Genomic DNA, 27,673 nt, shown 5'->3' with positions numbered 1-27,673 from the left:
ACTATAACTAATACACAAAATTAGTTCCTACTACCACCACTACTACTACTACTACTACTACTACTACTACTACTACTACTACTACTACTACTACTACTACTAACAACAATAATAAAACAAGATATTGGGTTTAGGAGAAGGGAATGAGACAATATTTTAACATAACTTTTAAGTAAACTGCAGTGACATATGAGTGGACAAACATACTTTTTAAAATCTTACTTTCACAAAACAATGCATGAAATGTTTTATGGCTCCACATGCATGACCTAAGCATGAGCTTTTGACTGCTAAGCTTCTTTTCACAAACTGAAACTTCAATTCAATTACATTTGCCTATTGCTGCACAAGGTAACAGGCCAGCTTAGCCAAAGTGCTGTTCTATCGCAATTTTGCATCCAAGATTGATAGCAGTCGTGACTACCTTTGATTGGACATAAACACAGAGGCGGCTGATGGACTCTGATGAAGGAGGGCAGCCTTGAGTCTCACCAGCCAAAGCATGGAGGTGGTGTTTGGAGCGCCGAGGCCATTTTGTATTGTGAGCGGTTCTGTGATCCCGTTTTGGTCTTTTGGGCTCCAGGTCGCTAGTGGCTGCTTAAGATGCTACTGCCCTGTGACCGCAAGACAGCTTTTCTCTTAAACAAGAAATATTGTCACGTTTTAATCTTGCAAGATATGAAAATGTGTACCTAGATATACAAAACCTAAAACCAGTGAAGTTGGCACGTTGTGTAATTCGTAAATAAAAACAGAATACAATGATTTGCAAATCCTTTTTAACTTATATTCAATTGTAATAATAATAATAAACTGCAAACACAATATTTTTTTTGCAAATAATCATTGACTTAGAATTTAGTGACAGCAACACATTGCAAAAAAAGTTGGCACAGGGGCATTTTTACCACTGTGTTACATGGCCTTTCCTTTTAACAACACTCAATAAACATTTGGGAACTGAGGAGACTAATTCTTGAAGCTTTTCAGGTGGAATTCTTTCCCATTCTTGCTTGATGTACAGCTTAAGTTGTTCAACAGTCTCTTCATAGTGCGCCACACATTTTCAATGGGAGACAGGTCTGGACTACAGGCAGGCCAGTCTAGTACCTGCACTCTTTTACTATGAAGCCACACTGTTGTAACACGTGGCTTGGCATTGTCTTGCTGAAATAAGCAGGGGCGCCCATGATAACGTTGCTTGGATGGCAACATATGTTCCTCCAAAACCTGTATGTACCTTTCAGCATTAATGGTGCCTTCACAGATGTGTAAGTTACCCATGCCTAGGGCATTAACACACCCCCATACCATCACAGATTCTGGCTTTTGAACTTTGCGCCTAGAACAATTCGGATGGTTATTTTCCTTTGTTCCAGAGGACACGACGTTCACAGTTTCCAAAAACAATTAGAAATGTGAACTCGTGAGACCACGGAACACTTTTACACTTTGCATCAGTCCATCTTAGATGAGCTCGGGCCCAGCGAAGCTGGCGGCGTTTCTGGGTGTTGTTCATAAATGGCTTTGTTGCTCAGTGGCCTTGTGGTTAAAGTGTTCGCCCTGAGATCGGTAGGTTGTGAGTCATACCAAAGACTTTAAAAATGGGACTCATTGCCTCCCTGCTTGGCACTCAGCATCAAGTGTTAGAATTGGGGGTTAAATCATCAAAATGATTCCCGAGCGCAGCCATCTCTGCTGCTCACTGCTCCCCTCACCTCCCAGGGGGTGGAACAAGGGGATGGGTCAAACACAGAGAATAATTTCACCACACCTAGTGTGTGTTTGACTATCAGAGGTACTTTAACTTTAGCTTTGCATAGTAGAGTTTTAACTTGCACTTACAGATGTAGCGACAAACTGTAGTTACTGACAGTAGTTTTCTGAAGTGTTCCTTAGCCCATGTGGTGATATCCTTTACACCCTGATGTCGCTTTTTAATGCAGTAACGCCTGACTGATTGAAGGTCACGGGAATTCAATGTTGGTTTTCAGCCTTGCTGTTTACGTGCAGTGATTTCTCCAGATTCTCTGAACCTTTTGATGATATTACGGACCGTAGATGGTGAAATACCTCAATTCCATGCAATAGCTGGTTGAGAAATATTGTTCCTTAACAATTTGCTCACGCATTTGTTCACAAAGTGGTGACCCTCGCCCTATCCTTGTTTGTAAAAGACTGAGCATTTCATAGAAGCTGCTTTTATACCCAATCATGGCACCCACCTTTTCCCAGTTAGCCTGTTCACCTGTGGGATGTTCCAAATAAGTGTTTGATGAGCATTCCTTAACTTGTGCCAGCTTTTTTGAAACATGTTGCAGGCATCAAATTCCAAATGAGCTAATATTTGCAAAAAATAACAAAGTTTTCCAGTTCGAACGTTAAGTATCTTGTCTTTGCAGTCTATTCAACTGAATATAGGTTGAAAAGGATTTGCAAATAATTTTATTCTGTTTTTATTTACGATTTACACAACGTGCCAACTTCACTGGTTTTGGGTTTTGTACAACCACTTCTTTTCTTTTTTTTTCTCCACCTCATTCCAACCTCGGTCTTCGTGAGTGCCGCTTTCATGAGTCACTCTACATAATTGCATTGACCTTCTATGGAGAAGTTGAGGTGTGGCAAAGGCGCCACATTACGTGAAGTGGGGTTACCTGCGCATACTTCAGCTCCAAATTGCATGAAGGTGTCGCGTATTCTGGCATACAAAGACTTAAGACTTTTCGTCACAATTCCACGCACAGTTTAACCGTTGAAGACCCCTTGATCTGTCAGAGAATGTGTTTCCAACTTAGCCTATGTTTACATTGCAAGTCAATTCCGATTTTTTGCCCATACGTGACATGTATCTGGAAAGCTCTGTATCACTGCCCACTCTTGGTGAGTTTGGCTGGTGAAATTATATATTGTATATGAAGTTTGTTTTAGAAAAGAAAAACACAAATAGAGGGGAGGCATCTTAAAGATTTACAGTATATTTGAAAGAGTACATTTTGGAAATATGCATTTACTTTATACTTTTGGAGAGGTGGGGGTTTCAAATGCAATTGAAAAGGAACGCCTCCCTAAATGAAACGCTTGCAGACATATGCAGAAAGTAGGTTATACATGTGACTGTGGAGCAAAATGTACACCAAACCATATTCAATATATATGAAGGCTACAGGGAAGTGTTTTAGTTGTAAATTAAAATAATCAACATGTGTGAGGCTTGATTTATAATTTAGCACATAGGTGCATAAGCTAGTTACCTCTCTTTGATCAGAGCACTGCTAAAAGTAATTACTCTGTGTTAGCTCTTATAACAATATGCTGCAACGAGGTGGCGACTTGCCCAGGGTGTACCCTGCCTTCTGCCCATGTGCAGCTGCGATAGGCTCCAGCCCCCCGCCTGCCCATAAGGAGCAAGTGGTAGAAAATGGATGCATGGGCTAAAACTTGGTTCATATGCAGGTCATAATGTGTAAATTGAGTATTGTTGGCGGTTTTTGGATGGTTAGTTAGAGGGCTTGATCGGAGAAAAAAGAACTCACATTAGCTTCATTGTTAGCCACCTCGTACTTGCGGTGTATAAAAAATTACAATGCATAAAAAAGAGAAAAACATACGTGTTCTTGTCTTACATATGGATTGTGAATGATTCCCCCCCAAAAAGTGCAGTTTGCCTTTAAAGTGATCATATGTACATTTGACTGGGTTGTAAACACAAGAGTGTGAACATGTCTTACTGGGCCATGTCCTTTGTATCAGGGTGTGAACTTTCCAACTCCAAAACTCTCTCCAGAAGACAAATTCCTCCTTCCTTTATGAGCAGGGGACAATACTTGCTTGCTGCATATAAAACAAATGCAAACATATATGTCAGAATTACTCTTGTATACCAGCGAAATGTTAATGACAGGCTGTATGTGTGCATAGGTGAGTATAAGAAAAAGCAGAATAAGGTGAAAAAAGAAAGCTTTAAAACTGAAGGGGATGGATACAGCTGCAGTTGTGGTCATATGTTTGCATAAGCTCATCATGGGCATCAATGTGATGTATTAATTTTGATTAATTAATCCTTTATTTGAACTGTTCTTTTTCCAAAGTGAATGGTTACAAACTAGGTGCACAAATTTGAATTTATTTTGGATTTTCTGTAATTTACACAAGGTCACAATGATAGAGTTGCACTCAAAATTCTAAGTTACTGTATATTAGATACTGTATAACAAAGTATTATAGTTAAAAGACCAATCAAAAAAGTATCTGTTTATAATATAGTGTGTATGGGATGAATTGTATGTTTGCTGTTGGTTTATTACAAACACATTCTACACATTTTACACAGTGACCCAAATCTTGTGATAGGTAGTGTCAAAGTTTCTTAAAATACATTTTACGTCATTAAGGCCAAGTTTGCAACTTGGTCAAAGTTATATTTCTAATACCAAAAAAATATAATGAGAACAACACCAAGCAACAGGCTACCTTTAGTGGTTTAACAGAAATGATTTAACAAATACATGTCTATATTTGACACAATTACAAGTTAAACTTTGTAAAACACTTACGCTGGACTGGCTTTAATGGATTGGTGCGGCGTCTTCAGTAATGTGGACACTGTATCGATCCATTGTGGTAAAGAAGGAGCAGAACCGGAAGGCAAAGCTCTCAAATTACCAGTAGATCTACGTTCCCATTCTCACCTATGGTCATGAGCTTTGGGTAATGACCGAAAGGAAAAGATCACGGCCGAAATTAGTTTCCCCTGTCCGGTGGCGGGGCTCTCCCTTAGAGATAGGGTAAGAAGCTCTGTCATCCGGGAGGAGCTCAAAGTAAAGATGCTGCTCCTCCACATCGAGAGGAGCCAGATGAGGTGGTTAGGGCATCTGGTCAGAATGCCCCACGAACGCCTCCCTGGAGGAGTTTTTAGGGCATGTCCGACCGGTAGGAGACTACGGGGAAGACCCAGGACACGATGGGAAGACTATGTCTCCCGGCTGGCCTGGGAATGCCTCAGGATCCCCCGGGAGGAGCTGGACGAAGTGGCTGGGGAGAGGGAAGTCTGGGCTTCCCTGCTTAGGCTGCTGTCCATGCAATCCGACCTCAGATAAGCGAAAGAAAATGAATGGATGGATGGCTTTAATGGTTGTCAATCATTGCTGTCTGGTCCACGTGTATCCAATCTCAGGAGAGATCTTTACGAACAAAATAATTAAAAAAACAAATGCAATGGCCGCCTCCAAAACCGGCTCTTGCGACATGGTGTTGTCCTTTTTTTCCGTGCGTCTACATAGGAGGGGAGTATCTTGGACGTTTTGAACCAGGAAGAGGGCGGGTCACAAAGATCACTAACTGTGACATAGAGCTGCTTTAACTTATTGTTAGTGAGCATGATTGACTGCAGCTGATAGTTTTGGCAGCATGACAAAATAGCTTGACTGTACTAATTGGATTGATCAATACTCGGAAGAATGACAAAGTCAAAGGAACTCAGTAAAGATCTAAAAAGGGGAATTGTATGCTCACATCAGGTGGGAAATATATTTTTACGCCATTACTAAAAAAAAAAATCCAAAGTCTGGAAGAAGACCTACATTATCACCCTGAGATAAAAGGAAATTGGTTAAGATGTTTAGGTACAACCCATGAACCACCAAGACTTAAGCCTGCCATGAACTGATAACTGCTGGATCACTTGTACCTCTGTCCTCAGTGAGGTCAAACATTTGATGGTCAGGCACAGTGTTCATTTCTTTGATGAATAATTTCTAATATCGCTTTCGTCAAGACTTTTTTTACCTGACGAACAACAAGACAAAATTGATGACAGAAATTAAATCCAATGATATCTATGTTCGTCTTGTAGACTGTATGGATAAGTTACATGCTGCAATATGTCTACGCCCATGAGAAAGAAGAGTAAACATGTAAAAGTGGCAGTGGCTCAGGAGGAAGAGAAGATCGTACAGAAACCAGAGGTTGGTGGTTTAAACCCTGCTCTCTCCATATGTTGACACATATCACTATTAATCCTTGACCATGACATTGCTAGGCTGCTAAGTAGTTGTGCTCCTGGACAGTAACAAGACACTGGGTAAAGCATTTGGAGTGAGTGATTGTCAGTTGGCCCCGAAAAACCCAACTACAAACCCTGTTTCCATATGAGTTGGGAAATTGTGTTAGATGTAAATATAAACGGAATACAATGATTTGCAAATCATTTTCTACCCATATTCAGTTGAATATGCTACAAAGACAACATATTTGATGTTCAAACTGATAAACATTTTTTTTTTCAAATAATCATTAACTTTAGAATTTGATGCCAGCAACACATGACAAAGAAGTTGGGAAAGGTGGCAATAAATACTGATAAAGTTGAGGAATGCTCATCAAACACTTATTTGGAACATCCCACAGGTGTGCAGGCTAATTGGGAACAGGTGGGTGCCATGATTGGGTATAAAAATAGCTTCCCAAAAAATGCTCAGTCTTTCACAAGAAAGAATGGGGCGAGGTACACCCCTTTGTCCACAACTGCGTGAGCAAATTGTCAAACAGTTTAAGAACAATGTTTCTCAAAGTGCAATTGCAAGAAATTTAGGGATTTCAACATCTACGGTCCATAATATCATCAAAAGGTTCAGAGTATCTGGAGAAATCACTCCAAGTAAGCGGCATGGCCGGAAACCAACATTGAATGACTGTGACCTTCGATCCCTCAGACGGCACTATATCAAAAACCGACATCAATGTCTAAAGGATATCACCACATGGGCTCAGGAACACTTCAGAAAACCACTGTCACTAAATACAGTTCGTCGCTACATCTGTAAGTGCAAGTTAAAGCTCTACTATGCAAAGTGAAAGCCATTCATAAACAACATCCAGAAACGCCGCCGGCTTCTCTGGGCCAGAGATCATCTAAGATGGACTCATGCAATGTGGAAAAGTGTTCTGTGGTCTGACGAGTCCACATTTCAAATTGTTTTTGGAAATATTCGACATCGTGTCATCCGGACCAAAGGGGAAGCGAACCATCCAGACTGTTATTGACGCAAAGCCAGCATCTGTGATGGTATGGGGGTCAATTAGTGCCCAAGGCATGGGTAACTTACACATGTGTGAAGGCACCATTAATGCTGAAAGGTACATACAGGTTTTGGAACAACATATGCTGCCATCTAAGCGCCGTCTTTTTCATGGACGCCCCTGCTTATTTCAGCAAGACAATGCCAAGCCACATTCAGCACGTGTTACAACAGCGTGGCCAGGTAAAAAAAGGGTGCGGGTACTTTCCTGGCCTGCCTGCAGTTCAGACCTGTCTCCCATCGAAAATGTGTGCCGCATTATGAAGCATAAAATACGACAGCGGAGACCCCGGACTGTTGAACGACTGAAGCTCTACATAAAACAAGAATGGGAAAGAATTCCACTTTCAAAGCTTCAACAATTACTTTCCTCAGTTCCCAATCGTTTATTGAGTGTTGTTAAAAAAAAAGGTGATGCAACACAGTGGTGAACATGCCCTTTCCCAACTACTTTGGCACATGTTGCAGCCATGAAATTCTAAGTTAATTATTATTTGCAAAAAAAAAAAAAAGTTTATGAGTTTGAACATCAAATATCTTGTCTTTGTAGTGCATTCAATTGAATATGGGTTGAAAAGGATTTGCAAATCATTGTATTCCGGCTTCCTCCCACCTCCAAAGACATGCACCTGGGGATAAGTTGATTGGCAACACTAAATTGGCCCTAGGGTGTGAATGTGAGTGTGAATGTTGTCTGTCTATCTGTGTTGGCCCTGCGATGAGGTGGCGACTTGTCCAGGGTGTACCCCGCCTTCCGCCCGATTGTAGCTGAGATAGGCTACAGCGCCCCCCGCGACCCCAAAGGGAATAAGCGGTAGAAAATGGATGGATGGATGGATGTATTCCGTTTATATTTACATCCAACACAATTTCCCAACTCATATGGAAACGGGGTTTGTAACTGGAAGCAGCATCTGCAAGTGAGTCATTTTGACAAGTGCAGCACAGAGAAGTGACGATTTGCACAATAATCTGTTATTATTTTGCGCCTTCCGCCCAAATGCAGCTGAGATAGGCTCCAGCACCCCCCGCGACCCCGAAAGGGACAACGGTAGAAAATGAATGGATGGATGGATGTTTACTACTGTTTTTTTTTGCATTATTTATGACTTCATACAGTAGTTGAACTTTTTCATATTATTTATGAAATATATTTCAACACCTGGGAAAAAATATTTCAATGTCTTTTTTATTTTAATTTAAATGATTTAGCACAAAGTTTAGTGTAAAATGATTGACTTACTGATATATTGAGCGCAGTTCTACTTATTTGTTTGTTTACAGATTGCCAAAATAAGCTTTTACATGTTATATCTTAGTTTACTAAAATTATTTTAGTTTTGACTTAAATGTTGTGAAATGTATTCAACGGAAACTACGTCAAATTTGATTACTAAAACTAAAATATTTTTTTGTAAAAAGCTAACAAAAAAAACCCTTTCTGTCAGAAATAAAGCTGATGATACAAAGATGGAATTATTTGGCCGTAATGGCAAGAAGTATGTTTGGAAGAGTCAAGGTGAGGCTTCCAAAAAAAAGAACACCGTGCCAAAATTAATACGACGTTCATGCCCATGGTAAGTGTATGTTAACTTCTGACCTCAACTGTATAGGACAAAATCAAGAAAAACCAAGCTTAGACATTGTTGGTGTGACAATCATATAATGGTACATTGACATACTGTAACAGCTTGAAACTTCAGGTACTTACGATAAACTGACACCAGGTTGAAGAGAGCCCACGTGGCCCAGTGTTGACTTACAGGAGCGATGCTTTGAGGTAGTAGTCGCAGTATGGGTTCAAATGACCTAAAAGAGCATTAATATTTAAACAGAGTGACAGTTGTACAGCCAGTGAACAGCCAAGCTACAACTTGGCTACAACAAGGAGGGTGACATACTAATGTAATATGAATAAAGTGGGAAAAGCTTTTAAAGCTTACACAGACTGGGGGTTGGGGGTCACCGCTTTACAGTGTTTGGTCCACGAATATTATAAAACGCTAAATGCACAATACTATGAATTTGAAAAAAATAACAGAACACAATCACAAACTCTAAACATGCATCTCGTTTACAACCACAAGCTCATTTAAAGGAACACACGATTATTCACCTGTAGTTGATATTGCGACGTGAGCTGACATCCCAGCTCTGAATAGCATCCCACATCTTGTCCATCACTGTGTCCCTCAGTGGCTCTTCCATCGACCAAACCTCTGGTCCATCAAACATGATGTGGGAAAGCACGCCACATGCATTGTACGACACCTCGATCCCATCCGCCTTACTGTCTAGTAGATTACTGTCAAAAAGTGAGAAGAGAACAGATAAGAGTGAGATCATTTTCTACAATAAATACGCTTTCTGACTATCTAAACTATTCAGAAAAATCATGTAACCGTCCATTCTAGCCAGGTTGTCTGGTATATGTGTCAGAAGCCAAATACGGTCCTGTTGTGTAGTATTTTTACATATTTCCATATAAGACAAAATCCTGTTGTTTCTGGTATTAATGAGGTGATAGTGAGGCTCAGTATGTTAATTTTGTCAAAAGAAAATTACAAAAGAATACAAATGTACTTATGACTCTGTTGCTAAAATAAGCACTTGTACCTGAATACAGAGATGAACTGTGGCGTGACGAGCTGTGGCCGTAGCGCTTTGACCTCAGCAACATTACCCAGAAGCCCCAGCATATTGCGATGCAGCTCCTGCTTGTCTGGAAACTCCTGAAATGAAGTTCCACAAAAGACAGACGTCTTTAATCACACAATAGAAAATTAAGATAGATTAACAACTTTGATGGGGTTAATTGTTATCAGTGTTTATATAGAGTTAAAAAGAAGATGGAACAGGGACCACGGTAACAACAGACTCACTTGTAGACAATCGAGAAAGAGATTCATTCCCCGACAATTGAGGAACATCTGACAGTTGTCAGGCGTCTCATCAGTAATATTCCACAGAGCACTCCAGGAAAACTCCATCACCTGGTCGCACTAAGTGCAAACAAACAAACAAACATTATTTCAACAAGGAGCCTATTCATTAAATTCTATAGAGTGATACCTTAGTTTTTGTACGCCACACTTTTAGGATTTGGTATTCAACGAAACTAGCTCAAAAAGTTTTCCCCAGTTGTCTTATACAGTCTGGGGTTATCTTACTACCAAACATTGCAAACATTGTGCATTAACAAGTTAATCCATTTGCCTGCCTATCATTTCTTGGCATCGAGTGCCCAAACAAAGAATCTGACATGTTACTAACTCAGTCATTCCGTAATTTTTATTGAGTACGACTGAAAAATAGCCCACCATTGGGCCAAAGAAAGTTGCATTTAAGTCTGCATGTAAACTATAATTATTATCTGCAGAATGAAATTTGTGTTTATATTTTTGGGTGTTTGATATACATTAAATGGATTTCTTGGAGAAAAAATTGCTTCGGTTTCTGTTTGATTGTATCTTCGTCTGATTTGGATTACTACCAAAAACAGAGGTACCTCTGTACTTGGTATCTCGTGTTAATATCAGATCCCAGTCAGGATCGACAGCCAGACGCCTCTGATTCCAACCCTGACCTATTATTAGATTATTTTGACACTTGTAATTAAACGAGTGCAACTTTATCATGTTACATAGTAGTCTTATTTTAGCCTTGGCAGCTTTTCTGTTTAGGGTAACAGATAATATCATGCCTTTTAAACAAGAATACATTTGTTAAACTTGATGTTGATATTGGCTATAAGTGATTATAGCTAAATCAGTTAATACATGTTTTTAGGCATCTTAGGACATCTTGCTCAAGCACTTTATTATAAAATCTGTCCACAGACTTAGGTTTAACAAATAGAAAATACATCACAGACTGGCATTCTCTAGTTGTTGCTGTCCACATGTTACTACTATATGAAAATCAATCAATCAAAGTTTATCTATATAGCCCTAAATTACAAGTGTCTCAAAGGGCTGTACAAGCCACAACGACATCCTTGGCTCAGATCCCACATTAGGGCAAGAAAAAACTCAACCCAATGGGATACAATGAGAAACCTTGGAGGGGACCGCAGATGTGCCCCCCCCCCCCCTACCAAAACATTGGTAGCCTGCTGTGCAGTGACAGCTAAGGTCTTCATTTGTGAAGCCACATGTACTTCTTCAAATGAGCTCTTTGAAATCATCTTAATGTGACACTTATATCGTAGAATCTTGGATAAGACTTCTTTCACCTCAACCAAAACACTGAGATAGGTAGTGGATAGGTCTTTCAGCATGACAATGACCCCAAAAATATGTCCAAAGCAATAAAGAAGTGGCTTTGTAATGGCTCAGTAATAAGCACATTAAGATCCCGAAATGGCGTAGCCAATCTACAAATTATTTACCCATCTAGCCATTCAATATCTATTCTGCCTATCCTCATGAGGGTCCCAGGCTGGAAACAGCAAATAAAAAAACGAAAAAATAAGTTTAATTAATAATATCTTAATTAAAGTAATTATAATCTTTGCTGTAGATACCACAAATACTCACTTAGACAGAATATTTGGAACTACTGTGAATACATACGACTACTTTGTTACAGACTACTGCATAAGGAAGTGTACTTATTTTCCCAGACCTTTATCAACAGAAAAATAAAAAAATTGAATGAGGACTTTGAGATCATATTACTTGCATTGTGGACACATTTGTTAAATAATCCTACAACTCTGAAATTAGTGCACCATCATTTTTATAGGCTATAAGTCTGTAAACCGAGATATCCCAAAAAAAAAGTAACAGTGAAATGGAAACTCACCAGTCGGTCCTGAAGCTTCTTCTGTATTAAGTTCAGCATTGTCTAAGAATAAAAAACAAGAATCAATTGAAACAAATGTTTAGGGGAAAAGAAAGTCAGTATATTGTGAGGGTTAACTCTGACCAAGATAAGATTTATTATTACCTAAAGAGCTAACTAAAATTAAAAAAGTTCTCACCTACACCTAGTAGCTACTACCTACCACTCAGTGGCCTAGTGGTTTTAGAGTGTCCGCCCTGAGATCGGTAGGTTGTGAGTTCAAACCCCAGCCGAGTCATACCAAAGACTATAAAAATGGGACCCATTACCTCCCTGGGGGTTAAATCACCAAAATGATTCCTGGCCGCGGCCACCACTGCTGCTCACTGCTCCCCTCACCTCCCAGGGGGTGATCAAGGGTGATGGGTCAAATGCAGAGAATAATTTCGCCACACCTACTGTGACAATCATTGGTACTTTAACTTTAACTAATGGCTGGTGACACTGTTGAAAAGCAACTAAGAGCAGGAATTTTTTATGATAAACCAAAATCCTATCATTACTAACCAGATCAAAGATGTGTCATTTACTGTCCTTTTAAAGATGTATTTAAGACCATGATAAATCCAATTTTAAACCATTTCACATCCATACTCACAAAAAAGGCATGAAGGAAAATCGGAGCCTGGAAAAAATTGTAAATTCATAAAATAATTGTATGTATGGTAAAAGACTACCGGTAGTATTAATGACAAAATATATTTATATTTTTTTTGTTACTTTTGAGACATAGTTTTTGAATAAATACATTAAAATGCAAGATTAGGTGATAAAACCATTAGAAAAAAATCCTGGATATAAAACTACATGGATTTACACCTAAATCTTGACCTTGATGTTACCTTTACAAATCCCATCTTTCCAACAGCTTCCTTGTGGTGGTTGTCAACCTGGCAAACTAAAGCGTTGCAGAGATGCACAGCGATTCTCTGGATGGACTCGTCCTGCCTTGCTGGCTCCAAGATTTTTAGAAGCAGCTGGTTTACCCGACTGTACTGAAACTCCAGCTCTTCCGGAATGCTGAAGTTACACAAAGTTAAGCAGCAATTCCTTTGAACCTAGTGTGGAAAGGAAGAGGAAGAAAAGGAAATATATTGAGCATGTAATTTACTGTATGCCTGCACACAGTCTCGAGTAACATTTTCTCAGGTGGGCACACCTGAGAACAGACAAAAATGTTAAATCAACCACTTAAAAAGCAGAAAGCTACATTGCTGTAATAAAAGCTGTACACTTTGCGAACAATTGTCATGAAACGACATGTGGGGGTGTTCAGTTCAAATTGTTTAAATGGTATACTAATGTCTGTTATTAAAAGACATAGGCTGAAGCTTAGAGACGACAAAGCTTTCGCCGCTGCTGCTCCCAAGCTCTGGAACGACTTACCTCTGAGTGTTAGACAGGCCTCCTCTCTTCCTGTTTTTAAATCGCTCTTAAAAACATACTTTTATTCCATGACTTTTAACACTGAGTGATATCCATCCTGCTATGGCGCCCCATAATACACCCTCTGTGAACCTGTTTTTATGTTTTTATGTTCTATTTATTTTAGTTATTTATTTTTTATCGTGCTCTGTTTGTGTTGTGTTGTGTTTGCTTGGTTCTCGTATTATCTTTTAACCTGCCCATTGTACAGCACTTTGGCTACCCCTGTGGTAAATTTTAAATGTGCTTTATAAATAAAGTTGATTTGATTTGAAATTTCCTTGTATTGGTATCCGTTTGTCAGCTTGTTTGCTTCACCTAAAGTATTTAATCTGGGATATATTAAACAATAACATAATGTCAACATACAAGAACCATAAATAAAATAAAGAACTTCACTCAAAATATCTATCGACTTCATCTTCTTGCTACAAGACAAGTTCAATATGTCATTTCTAAGCACATTTTAGCCAACAAAAACTCCTAAAAAATGGTTTAAAGGCACCAGACTAATTTTAATGCCATCAATGAATAATGTCATGTCTTTTTTATTTTGGATATGTTTTTTTTGTACTAAAAATCATGCAATTTGTTTTTTATATATTAAGTAAACTTTAAACCATTCAGAAATATTAGACAGTTCTTCAATTGCTTCTCTTGTCAAGCAATTAAGATTAGAATGTGATATTAAAAGACAGGTATCATCTGCAAACACATGAAGCGGTATATTCTTAAATATTTTTTAAATCATTGCTATAGATTAGAAATAAAATAAGACGCAAAATGGAACCCCAGAAACTAATTTAGCTATATAAGGTTGAATATTAGAAGAAACACATTGATCTATTTCCTAAAGACAAACTACGTAACCATTTTCAAACAATATTTCCAATGCCATATTTATTTATTTAAGAATTTTAAAATTGACAGTATCGAATGCCTTACACAAATCTAAGAACACGCACAGAGTATATCTCTTATGATTTAAATTGCTTGAAATCTTATCAACAAATTGTACCAGGGCACTTTCTGTAGACATTTATTCCTCTGAAACTGTGTTGATGAATATACAAAATACAGTTATCAGACAAATGTTTTTAAATTCTTGTGTAAACAAATTTTTCCAGTACTTCAGAAAAAACAGGGAACACAGAAATAGGCTGATCATTATTGAATAAACCAGCACCCCCAGATGTAAACAAAGATTTTACTTTTAAATCGCTTGTGGTTTTAAGAGATAGAGAGAGAACATGTGGTAGCAACATAGTGGGAGCAACTTGTTTTACGAGACTGGCACTTGTGTCATCCTGGCCGAGAGCAATATCTTTCATTTTCAGTACTATTTCAAGTACATTGTTTGGAGTCAGGGGGTAAAACACAGCCAGAGGACAATAATCATCAATGTGATTTGTCAAAATAGGTTACCCTGACAATACAAAAAGGGCCATCATTAACAAAAACAATACCAAACTCATTTGCTGTATCAAAAGAATTGTGGAAACTTCTGACACAATCAGATAACCGATGGAGGAAAATGTTTTATTTAGCAATGAATTTATGACATTCCAGATCTTCTGAAGATTTTTCCATGATTGTTCTAACTTTTCTGAGTAGTATTTTTTCTTGACATCTTTATAAGTATTTTGGCAAACCAAGTTTTACATTTTTGTACCATGAAATACTAAATAGAGTTGGACTATTAGACTACTACATTTTTACGCATCTTATTTTTAGTAATATAATTGTTTTAGAAGCTGATGTAATCCATTGTTTTCAAATTCAGGTTTTATATTAAATTTTTGCTTTGTATAAAAGGAAAACATACAATACATACATGCATACATGTTTGTTTACCCATTTTATCATTGTGATGTTTGAAAACTTATCCCAAGTCACCTTTGCCAGTGAGATTTTCAAGAATTCCACATGTTTCTTAGTTTATATACACATATACACACATACACATATATATAAATAATAAATAATAAATAAATGGGTTGTACTTGTATAGCGCTTTTCTACCTTCAAGGTACTCAAAGCGCTTTGACACTACTTCCACATTTACCCATTCACACACACATTCACACACTGATGGAGGGAGCTGCCATGCAAGGCGCTAACCAGCACCCATCAGGAGCAAGGGTGAAGTGTCTTGCTCAGGACACAACGGACATGACGAGGTTGGTACTCGGTGGGGATTGAACCAGGGACCCTCGGGTCGCGCACGGCCATTCTTCCACTGCGCCACGCCGTCCCTATATATATATATATATATGTACATACATATATATATATATATATATATATATATATATATACACACACACATACACACATATATATATATATATATATATACATATATATATATATATATATATAATGTGTATATATATACACATATATATACATACATATACATTTATAAACATGTATATATATATATATGCATATACATATATATGTATATATATACACACATATGTATGTATATACATACACATGTATATATACATATGTATATACATGTACAAACCCCGTTTCCATATGAGTTGGGAAATTGTGTTAGATGTGAATATAAACGGAATACAATGATTTGCAAATCCTTTTCAACCCATATTCAATTGAATGCACTACAAAGACAAGATATTTGATGTTCAAACTCATAAACTTTATTTTATTTTTTTGCAAATAATAAATAACTTACAATTTCATGGCTGCAACACGTACCAAAGTAATTGGGAAAGGGCATGTTCACCACTGTGTTACATCACCTTTTCTTTTAACAACACTCAATAAACGATTGGGAACTGAGGAAACTAATTCTTGAAGCTTTGAAATTGGAATTCCTTCCCATTCTTGTTTTATGTAGAGCTTCAGTCGTTCAACAGTCCGGGGTCTCCGCTGTCGTATTTTATGCTTCATAATGCGCCACACATTTTCAATGGGAGACAGGTCTGGACTGCAGGCAACCAGGAAAGTACCCGCACTCTTTTTTACAAAGTCACGCTGTTGTAACACGTGCTGAATGTGGCTTGGCATTGTCTTGCTGAAATAAGCAGGGGCGTCCATGAAAAAGACGGCGCTTAGATGGCAGCATATGTTGTTCCAAAACCTGTATGTACCTTTCAGCATTAATGGTGCCTTCACAGATGTGTAAGTTACCCATGCCTTGGGCACTAATGCACCCCAAAACCATCACAGATGCTGGCTTTTGAACTTTGCGTCGATAACAGTCTGGATGGCTCGCTTCACCTTTGGTCCGGATGACACGATGTCGAATATTTCCAAAAACAATTTGAAATGTGGACTCGTCAGACCACAGAACACTTTTCCACTTTGCATGAGTCCATCTTAGATGATCTTGGGCCCGGCGGCGTTTCTGGATGTTGTTGATAAATGGCTTTCGCTTTGCATAGTAGAGCTTTAACTTGCACTTACAGATGTAGCAACTAACTGTATTTAGTGACAGTGGTTTTCTGAAAGGTTCCTGAGCCCATGTGGTGATATCCTTTAGAGATTAATGTCGGTTTTTGATACAGTGCCGTCTGAGGGATCGAAGATCACGGTCATTCAATGTTGGTTTCCGGCCATGCCGCTTACGTGGAGTGATTTCTCCAGATTCTCTGAACCTTTTTATGATATTATGGACCGTAGATGTTGAAATCCCTAAATTTCTTGCAATTGCACTTTGAGAAACATTGTTCTTAAACTGTTTGATAATTTGCTCACGCAGTTGTGTACAAAGGGGTGTACCTCGCCCCATCCTTTCTTGTGAAAGACTGAGCATTTTTTGGGAAGCTGCTTTTATACCCAATCATGGCACCCACCTGTTCCCAATTAGCCTGCACACCTGTGGGATGTTCCAAATAAGTGTTTGATGAGCATTCCTCAACTTTATCAGTATTTATTGCCACCTTTCCCAACTTCTTTGTCACGTGTTGCTGGCATCAAATTCTAAAGTTAATGATTATTTGCAAAAAAAAAACGTTTATCAGTTTGAACATCAAATATGTTGTCTTTGTAGCATATTCAACTGAATATGGGTTGAAAATGATTTGCAAATCATTGTATTCCGTTTATATTTACATCTAACACAATTTCCCAACTCATATGGAAACGGGGTTTGTATATATGTATATGTATATACATATATATGTATATATAAACATGTATATACGCATATGTACATACATATATAAGTATATATATACATGTATATGTGTATATACATGTATATACATGTATATACATGTATATATGTATGTACATATATATATATACATACATGTATATATGTATATGTATACATATATATGCATATATATACACACAGGTATATAAGTACTCCAATCACTCTATCACAAAAAAATAAGAGTTGTAGAAATTATTGGAAACTCAAGACAGCCATGACATTATGTTCTTTACAAGTGTATGTAAACTTTTGACCACGACTGTGTATATACGTATATATATATATATATATATATATATACATATATATATATATATATATATATATATTTATTGGTTATCACTGGTAGTGGATGGACCCACCCATAATAATCACAACGCCCTACCTTGTTTATACACATTCAATAAACACGGCACAGTTGATGCAGCATGTAAAAACAAAATGATTGGAAGGATGATCCTTAATAGATAAAGTTTAAGAGTGTACTTACAGTGACTTCCTGGTACTGCTCCATTCCATTTAACACCACTTGAATGACCTCTCTGCGAAGTCGCACACTTTGGTCACTGCGATATTCTGTGTTGGTCAGGTAGAAAAGTGCAGCGCTGCCCGTCACCTGAATGCTCTTATCAAATTTATGGCACTTTAATGCTGCTATGACAAGCTGAAACAAGGAAGATAATGGTTAGGCGGCCACATAAAAAAAACTTAACGTTTGATTGCAGTCTGTCTTCTGATGACCCGTACTTGCAATGCTCGGAGCAGCTGGCTGCAGTGTTGTATCCTGGCAATGTCAAACAGTTGATTGATAGCTCTATGAGCCAACTCAGGGCGAAACTCTGTGTAAGCTTCAATAGCATTCAGGACCTGGTCCTCATTCTTTGATCCAGTCACCTGAAAATGCACCACAGCATATGAAACAAAACTTGTTAAAAGGCAATGGCATTAAACTAAACACAAACATTGACTTAGCATTTCATGGAGCTGCAATTCAAGATTATCGACCCTCTGCTCTCTCACTCTCTAGTGGCACGGCATCCAGTGATGAAAAACTCAGCCAAACATATGTCATGTGATATGACACCCAAAAAGAGGTTCACTGAAGTAGGAAAAAATGTGTAATACCTACCCCATATTTTGTAGTAATTTCTAGATTGGCCTAATAAATAGTTTTTATATTAAATAGTAAGGACAATTTATGCACACCCAATATTATTTATCTATTCTAAAATGATGTATACAGTAAAGGCTTGTGCAAAACTCCGAATTTGGAATTTCATTTAAATTAATTTTCAGATTTGGAATTGGAATAGGCACCAATTCACAGGATGTTAAATTGAAATTGGAATTTGAATTACAGGAAACTTTAAATGACCTGTTTTTATTCTTCATTGTCAATTTAAAACATTTGCTGTAATGTAAATGTGTGTATAGGAGTTTTGCATTAATATTTCTATGAAATATATAAATGTCATGTTAAGAATGTATTGGAAAACATGTTTTTAAAATAGACAAATTATCAGTTGAAATTTCGTGGAATTTCAAATCATCAACTTTCTTCAATTGGAATTTGAATTGCAATTCTACTTCTTGTTTGCGACCTCAATTCAAATTGAGTTCGGAATAATGTACCGGTAACTGAATTGAAATTCCTGAGACATTGCCAATTAAAAATGTGAATTTTGCACAAGCCTATCACAAAAGTACTTTCAGGGAAGAACACTATAGTAATTACACTTACACTATAAAGTAGTCTGTGTGCAGCTTGTATAGCAATGTTTGTACACGTTCCCTCTTGTAAAAACATATGTCCAATACTATTGGAAAAATATTCTTGTGTGCAGACGTATAGTTTTTAGAGACAGAGAGAGATGTGGGAGACCGAAACGGCCAGCTGTTTTTGACATGTGACGTCACACTAGAAAGCAGCAACCAGAAGCAGCGATCGCTTTCCAGTGACAGCCGAAATTTTAGGCAGAAGAGCATTATATCTTACTCTCTAAAAACTATTTGTCTGCACACAAGAATATTTTACTCATGATTGTAATCGATCCATCCTCCCAACACACCTACTGTGCGGGGGACCTCAGCAGGTACTTAACCTGCGGACAACGTTTAATGTCCGACGATTCAATTGCGAGGTTGCTAATCAAATCGGACTTCTCCGAATTGAATCGTCAAATCTTTGACCGTTGGAAGACAGCCCTAATTATAACAATTTCAGCAATGTGAGGGGCATACTCAAGATTGTGAGGTAGTGTGCACGTATAAACAGGGGAAATTCTGTAATACTACAAACCTCGTTTGCATATGAGTTGGGAAATTGTGTTAGATGTTAATATAAACGGAATACAATGATTTGCAAATCATTTTCAACCCATATTCAGTTGAATATGCTACAAAGACAAGATATTTGATGTTCAAACTGATAAACTTTTTTTTTTTTTGCAAATAATCATTAACTTTAGAATTTGATGTCAGCAACACATGACAAAGAAGTTGGGAAAGGTGGCAATAAATACTGATAAAGTTGAGGAATGCTCATCAAACACTTATTTGGAACATCCCACAGGTGAACAGGCAAATTGGGAACAGGTGGGTGCCATGATTGGGTATAAAAGTAAATTCCATGAAATGCTCCGTCATTCACAAACAAGGATGGGGCGAGGGTCACCACTTTGTCAACAAATGCATGAGCAAAATGTTGAACAGTTTAAGAAAAACCTCTCTCAACCAGGAATTTAGGGATTTCACCATCTACGGTCCGTAATATCATCAAAGGGTTCAGAGAATCTGGAAAAATCACTGCACGTAAGCAGCTAAGCCCGTGACCTTCGATCCCTCAGGCTGTACTGCATCAACAAGCGACATCAGTGTGTAAAGGATATCACCACATGGGCTCAGGAACACTTCAGAAACCCACTGTCAGTAACTACAGTTGGTCGCTACATCTGTAAGTGCAAGTTAAAACTCTCCTATGCAAGGCGAAAACCGTTTATCAACAACACCCAGAAACGCCGTCGGCTTCGCTGGGCCTGAGCTCATCTAAGATGGACTGATACAAAGTGGAAAAGTGTTCTGTGGTCTGACGGGTCCACATTTCAAATTGTTTTTGGAAACTGTGGACGTTGTGTCCTCCGGACCAAAGAGGAAAAGAACCATCCGGATTGTTATGGACGCAAAGTTAAAAAGCCAGCATCTGTGATGGTATGGGGGTGTATTAGTGCCCAAGACAAGGGTAACTTACACATCTGTGAAGGCGTCATTAATGCTGAAAGGTACATACAGGTTTTGGAGCAACATATGTTGCCATCCAAGCAACGTTACCATGGACGTCCCTGCTTATTTCAGCAAGACAATGCAGAGCCACGTGTTACATCAACGTGGCTTCATAGTAAAAGAGTGCGGGTACTAGACTGGCCTTCCTGTAGTCCAGACCTGTCTCCCATTGAAAATATGTGGCGCATTATGAAGCCTAAAATACCACAACGGAGACCCCCGGACTGTTGAACAACTTAAGCTGTACATCAAGCAAGAATGGGAAATAATTCCACCTGAGAAGCTTAAAAAATGTGTCTCCTCAGTTCCCAAACGTGTACTGAGTGTTGTTAAAAGGAAAGGCCATGTAACACAGTGGTGAACATGCCCTTTCCCAACTACTTTGGCACGTGTTGCAGCCATGAATTTCTAAGTTAATGATTATTTGCAAAAAAAAAATAAAGTTTATGAGTTTGAACATCAAATATCTTGTCTTTGTAGTGCATTCAATTGAATATGGGTTGAAAAGGATTTGCAAATCATTGTATTCCGTTTATATTTACATCTAACTCAATTTCCCAACTCATATGGAAACGGGGTTTGTACATCAGCCCTAAGAGATCACGAATAGAGTAACTTTAATGCATTCAACTCCTGTCAACAGTACCTTATAAGCAGGGATGTGCGTCACATTACAAAGGGTAGTGTCGTATAAACCCAAAAACTGCAAGGGCCTCTTCAGCTCTTTAAAAGGGTAGATGCTGCTCTTGCATGGTTCATTGCTAGAGAAGAAAAATGTTCTCAAAAACGTTTATAGAACAATTGTATTTTTTGCTTAATGCGGTTTACCCACCTTGGCCGACCCATAGCTTCTTCACAATGCGAAACGGTGCAGTTGTCGAGCATTACGTGACCTGAGATGTCCAGTGAAATCAGATTGACCAGTCTCTGCACGATAGCGGTCAATATTTTCCTGCTCATCTTAAACTTGGAGGTCCTCCTGCTCTCACGTGAGATGTCAAGATGCCTGAGGAAGGCATAGTCGTTAGTAATTGGTGGGTTTGTATAGTCAATTATACAACTATCAGGTTATCAAGATTTTATCAGGTATTAACACACAGTCAAGCATTGCCTGTGTTGATAATAACTCAATAACTCAATGTTGTACAACACTAAAATAAAAAAAATATACAAAGATTTTTTTATAATTAAGACAGCTACACTATATTTGTAGCAATTCATAAATGTGTTGATTAAAGTATGAGAGAGTACACCGTAACTTATATCTTCGAAAAGTAAATTTTTCAGTTGCATAATGCAAAAAAGTGAAGCTGGTAAATTCTGTAGGTTTATTGCCTAACGAGTGAAATATTTGTTATTTTTCTAATAATATGGAGGATTATGATTACAGCTAATGAAAAAATTAAAAAAATATAGCCCACCAACACAGCATATGAAATACAGCTTTTATTTTAAATGAAGGATTAAAAAGGCATGTCATTTCTGTCTCTCCATGGCAGTGTGTTTACATTTCACATCTACTCTTGCATTGCTTGTGGAAGAGCAACCGCATTAATTAAATGACACTTAGTTCTGACTGTGTGGCTGATTTTAGTGTCTTTCAAATGCTTTATATTGGGAAAAGTTTGTAAAATGCAACTTTGGAGCAGTTGTTGAAATACTGTGCATCTGGAAAGTATTCAATGCGCTTCACTTTTTCAACATTTTGTTACAGCCTTATTCCAAAATGGAATACATATATTTTGGTCCTCAAAATTTTCCATCCATCCATTTTCTACCGCTTGTCCCTTTTGGGGTCGCAATACCCCATCATGACAATGTGAAAAAGGTTTTTTTTAAGACATTTTTGCAAATGTATTAAAAATTAAAAACTAAGAAATCATGGGGATTTCTTAGTTTTTTTATTTTTAACAAAAGTGAAAAAAGTCCTAAAAAAACATGTTCACATTTTGATTATGGGGTATTGTGTGTAGAATTTTGAGGACAAAAATAAATGTATTCAATTTTGGAATAAGGCTGCAACATTACAAAATGTCAAAAAAAGCGAAGCGTTGTGAATACTTTCCGAATGCGCTGTACAGGCGAGGCATGTGTTCAAATGTTTGTTAGTGCAATCCCCTCAACAACTTCCCCTCAACAACTCACACACGCACACACACACAACGCACTGTGTAGGTTTATATGTGCACTTCAAATGTCACTGTAGAGGAGCGATTGCACTACAGTCTGATACAGTAAACCCCCGTCCTGCTGTATGGACACTGTTGGGAAACACTGGTACAATATTATTATAATTTGGCTTAGCATGAGGACGATGGTTGGCTGACTAATAAATAAAATAAAATAAAAAATAATTAAAAAACAACCTACAGTTTTTAATTTTTATTTTTAGTACAGTAATAAAGTAGTGAAAGTTAAATTTTAAAAGTAACTGAAAAAAAACAATAAAACTAACTAAATAAATAAATAATTAAGAACAAAAGGTCAGTAAGCCATGAAAAAGGTAAGCAAACACAAAAATGGGGACACATCCAGTCAATTTGTAAAGATAATTCAGATTAAAAGTCCGGAATCTGACAATAGTTGTTAAACCGGCACTACGTTAATCCGCTTTATTGGCAATGCAGAGGTGTTTTTGAGAAATGTTCCGAATCTCGAAACAATTCAGGGAGGCAACATTACGGCAAGGAAAATGTGACGTCTCTCCATGCAGTCGATTGACTGCTTATGTGATGTAATGTATGCAACACAATTATACACTGAAATGACAAGAGAATGTTCCATTGCGGTTTAAAACAATATTTTCAAAATGTAAAATGCCAACATTTACCTGAGATTGACAAGTTCCTCCACAGTATTGACCAACTCCTCTGAAAGATCCACATTGTAGAGAACAAGAGATGCTAGTCTGTCTTTCCACTGAGTTAGAAAAGCTGTTCCCAGTAAGTGAACATTAGACAGATCTAGTGAGCTGAGTGACTTCAAGGGTTTAAGCAGGTTTTCCGCATCCACCTCATCTGGTAGGCCACCCAGGTTGAGCAATCGTAGGCGGTTGAACCCCTGGAAGTTAAAGTCAGTCTCTAATGCTTGCCTAGAAACAGGGCTCTCTCCCTCATCCTCAGTATCTTCATTGAAGGCCAGTGGGGCACCGCCCTTCCTATAGAAGATGAGACTGCAGCCAAAAAGACAAAGGGAGACCAACGTCTCACGGAAGCATGTCAATGTTTTTAGGCTGCGGGATGACAGACTGTTGCAGTAGCTAAGATGAAGCTCAATCAGGTCCTGCAAAAACACATAATGGCATTGGCATTATTTTACCTTCAAATACATGGTCACAAATGGTGTTTTTTTTTTTTTTTTTTTTTTTTTTTTTTGGACACACATAGCAAATTACCATATAAAGGAACATGATATGATTACGTTTACACCATTCAACATGTCAAAAAACTGAGTAGGAAAAAACATAATTGATTTAATCCTATGCCTTTTGTATGACTATTGCAGAAAATCCATGTTGACAGTTGTTCATGTGTTAACATTTTGACATTAAAAAGTGTGTTTACTTCCAGTGTTTAATTGTAAACATTTCCTAACAGGTACAGAAAATAGCAATTGTGTAGAAACAGATAGATCTTACGCAGACATAAAAGAAGGAAACATGTTTAGAAGAATACAAAATAGGGAAATAGGAGTAAAAACGATCAGAATATAACTTGTGCATTAAAGGAAGAAGCAGATAACTATAAAGTAAATAAAACTAAAAAGGATAAATAAATAAATATCTTGACAGAAACATATGATTCATAAACTAGAAAAGCACACAGAGAGCGAAACACATGATTCATAAACTAGAAAAGCACACAGAGAGCACAGACCTCTGCCAGGCCCAATGTACTGATAGCAAATAATCTTTCGACTCCTTTTTATAAAATCCAAACTTGTGACCTCTAAAAGAGTGTCCAAGGAACTAAATTAAATCCTCAATCTCATCAGGTTGTCAAGCCAAAACAATGATGGTGGATGTCATTTATACTCATGCCACTCTTTATTATTGAAAATGTTTATGATGAAAAAGACGTCCTATCAGGGGTGCAGGAAAAAAATCTGAATGGTGGTTTTCATTTATTACCATTATAAATCGATTCAAAATTTTCAAGAATCTATTTATTAAAAGACCTTTTTTTAGGCCATCTCAGCACTCGTGCGCGTAATAGGTCAGTAGGTAGCCAAGCGGAGCTTTTGTAACCTGGAACTTGTGTTATACATGTTTTACTATAATTTTTTTCCAAATATGATAAGCACCACTAATTTGGCCCTAGTGTGTGAATGTGAGTGTGAATGGTTGTTTGTCTATCTGTGTTGGCCCTGTGATGAGGTGACAACTTGTCCAGGGTGTAATTTATCCCTGGGCTGTTTGGTCCATATTGGCCCACTACAGTCCACTTCACAGATAATGTACCAACTCCTCTCATTGATGTAAACCAGTGAAGTTGGCCCTTTGTCTTAATTGTAAATAAAAACAGGATACATGTCTTGCAAATTTAGATTTTTTTTTTCAAATAATAATTAACTTAGAATTTAATGGCAGCAACCCATTGCAAAAAAGTTGGCACAGGGGCATATTTACCACTGTGTTACATGGCCTTTCCTTTTAACAACACTCAGTAAACATTTGGGAACTGAGGAGACCAATTTTTGAAGCTTTTCAGGTGGAATTCTATCCCATTCTTGCTTGATGTACAGCTGAATTTGTTCAACAGTCTGGGGTCTCCGTTGTCGTATTTTACGCTTCATAATGCGCCACATATTTTCAATGGGAGACACGTCTGGACTACAGGCAGGCCAGTCTAGTACCCGCACTTTTTTACTACGAAGCCACGCTGTTGTAACACATGCAGAATGTGGCTTGGCATTCATTGTCTTGCTGAAATAAGCAAAAAAAGACGTTGCTCGGATGGCAGCATATGTTGTTACAAAACCTGTATGTACCTTTCAGCATTAATGGTGCCTTCACAGATGTGTAAGTTACCCATGCCTTGGCCACTAATACACCCCCATACCATCACAGATGCTGGCTTTTCAACTTTGTGCCTATAACAGTCTGAATGGTTCTTTTCCGTTTGGTCCGGAGGACATGACGTCCAGTTTCCAAAAACAATTTGAAATGTGGACTCGTCAGACCACAGAACACTTTTCCACTTTGCATCAGTCCATCTTAGATGAGCTCAGGTCAAGCGAAGCCGGCGGCGTTTCTGGATGTTGTTGATGAATGGCTCTCGCTTTGCATAGTAGAGTTTTAACTTGCACTTACAGATGTAGCGACGAACTGTAGTTACTGACAGTAGTTTTCTGAAGTGTTCCTGAGCCCATGTGGTGATATCTTTTACACACTGATGTCAGTTTTTGATGCAGTACCGCCTGAGGGATCGAAGGTCACGGGCATTCAATGTTGTTTTTTAGCCTTGACGCTTACGTACAGTGATTTCTCCAGATTCTCCAAACCTTTTGATGATATTACGGACCGTAGATGATGAAATCCCTAAATTCCTTGCAATAGTTCATTGAGAAATGTTGTTATTTAACTGTTGGACAATTGGCTCATGCATTTGTTCACAAAGTGGTGACCCTCGCCCCATCCTTGTTTGTGAATGACTGAGCATTTCATGGAAGCTGTTTTTATACCTAATCATGGCACCCACCTGTTCCCAGTTAGCATGTTCACCTGTGGGACGTTCCAAATAAGTGTTTGATGAGCATTCATCAACTTTCTCAGTCTTTTTGCCACTTGTGCCAGCTTTTTTTAAACATGTTGCAGGCATCAAAATTCCAAATGAGCTAATATTTGCAAAAAATAGCAAAGTTTACGAGTTCGACCGTTAAGTATCTTGTCGTTGCAGTTAATTCAACTGAATATAGGTTGAAAAGGATTTGCAAATCATTGTAGTCTGTTTTTATTTACGATTTACACAACATGCCAACTTCACTGGTTTTGAGTTGTGTACACAGTGGCTTGTCCCCACAATGTTACTAATTTAAGCTAATCATTAAAATGCAGGACATCAATATTTAATTCAAGATTTTTCTTAAAAACAAATATACAGTATTATTTGCAGTGAAAAGTGTTATAAGAGACCAGCAAATAGTAATATTGTTTTGAAAATACTTTACTTCCTCCCAGAGGATGTTTTATTTTGAAATCACTTTTACAGGAAGTGAACTGTATGTGTTGCTGTAAAGTGATTGTATGTGACACACAGTGACAATGCCTCAACTCCTTCATGCTCTAATGTTCAGCTATTTTTCTAGTAAATAAATGCCTATAAAGAATTATAGCCAAGCCAAGAAGCTGCGATGGCGTAACACACAAAAACCTGGCGTATGCCATTATTCACGGCAGAGTTTAAACGTATCAAGAGCGAACTGAACGTAGAAATGTGCGGTGCCACACGCCGACATGCTGGGCGTACGCACAATTCTACATATATCCTTTGGCGACCCACACAGAGGTGGTTGTTCAGGCTTTACCAACATTTGATTTCAACAATGTAAAAGATCAAGGCACAGGGAGTGGCCAGCCACTTCAACATGTGTGCTCAATTCCTAGTTGATTGGGCTGTACAAAAGAAATGTGCTTGGATGTATGCACACACTTTAAATACGTCTGAATTTTTTTGTGCGTACAACGTTTACTGGATATTAGCGTAAACAATATTTTAGTAAGAAATCCATGCGAGTATTAATACATGAGGCACCTGGGCTAGCCTGGGAGAGTTATCGTGGTTATCAAAGCAAAAGCAGAGGAAAAAATAAACAACCGTCCATGATCGACACATTTTTGATCGGGCCAGCT

At 38.0% G+C, this 27,673-nt stretch overlaps 1 protein-coding gene across 3 annotated transcripts in view; it reads right to left on the bottom strand.

The window, feature by feature from the left end:
• Positions 1-27,673, bottom strand: part of zer1 (zyg-11 related, cell cycle regulator) — a 38,892-nt gene that overhangs the window by 3,268 nt on the left and 7,951 nt on the right. For all 3 annotated transcript variants that reach the window (XM_061980629.1, XM_061980631.1, XM_061980632.1), the window contains exons 4-15: positions 23,654-24,105; positions 21,656-21,829; positions 21,470-21,584; positions 18,292-18,438; positions 18,035-18,208; positions 12,767-12,982; positions 11,886-11,927; positions 9,962-10,081; positions 9,696-9,811; positions 9,196-9,384; positions 8,791-8,888; positions 3,732-3,834 (exon numbers count right to left, since the gene is read on the bottom strand). In XM_061980629.1, the coding sequence (XP_061836613.1) occupies positions 3,732-3,834; positions 8,791-8,888; positions 9,196-9,384; positions 9,696-9,811; positions 9,962-10,081; positions 11,886-11,927; positions 12,767-12,982; positions 18,035-18,208; positions 18,292-18,438; positions 21,470-21,584; positions 21,656-21,829; positions 23,654-24,105 (1,946 nt within the window). The remainder of the gene's footprint in view (positions 1-3,731; positions 3,835-8,790; positions 8,889-9,195; positions 9,385-9,695; positions 9,812-9,961; positions 10,082-11,885; positions 11,928-12,766; positions 12,983-18,034; positions 18,209-18,291; positions 18,439-21,469; positions 21,585-21,655; positions 21,830-23,653; positions 24,106-27,673) is intronic.

Source organism: Nerophis lumbriciformis, linkage group LG20, assembly GCF_033978685.3.
Source record: "Nerophis lumbriciformis linkage group LG20, RoL_Nlum_v2.1, whole genome shotgun sequence".
In the NCBI taxonomy this organism is placed as follows: Eukaryota; Metazoa; Chordata; class Actinopteri; order Syngnathiformes; family Syngnathidae; genus Nerophis; species Nerophis lumbriciformis.
The sequence above is the reverse complement of the archived record's forward strand: the minus strand, read 5'-3'. Positions and strand labels throughout refer to the sequence as shown.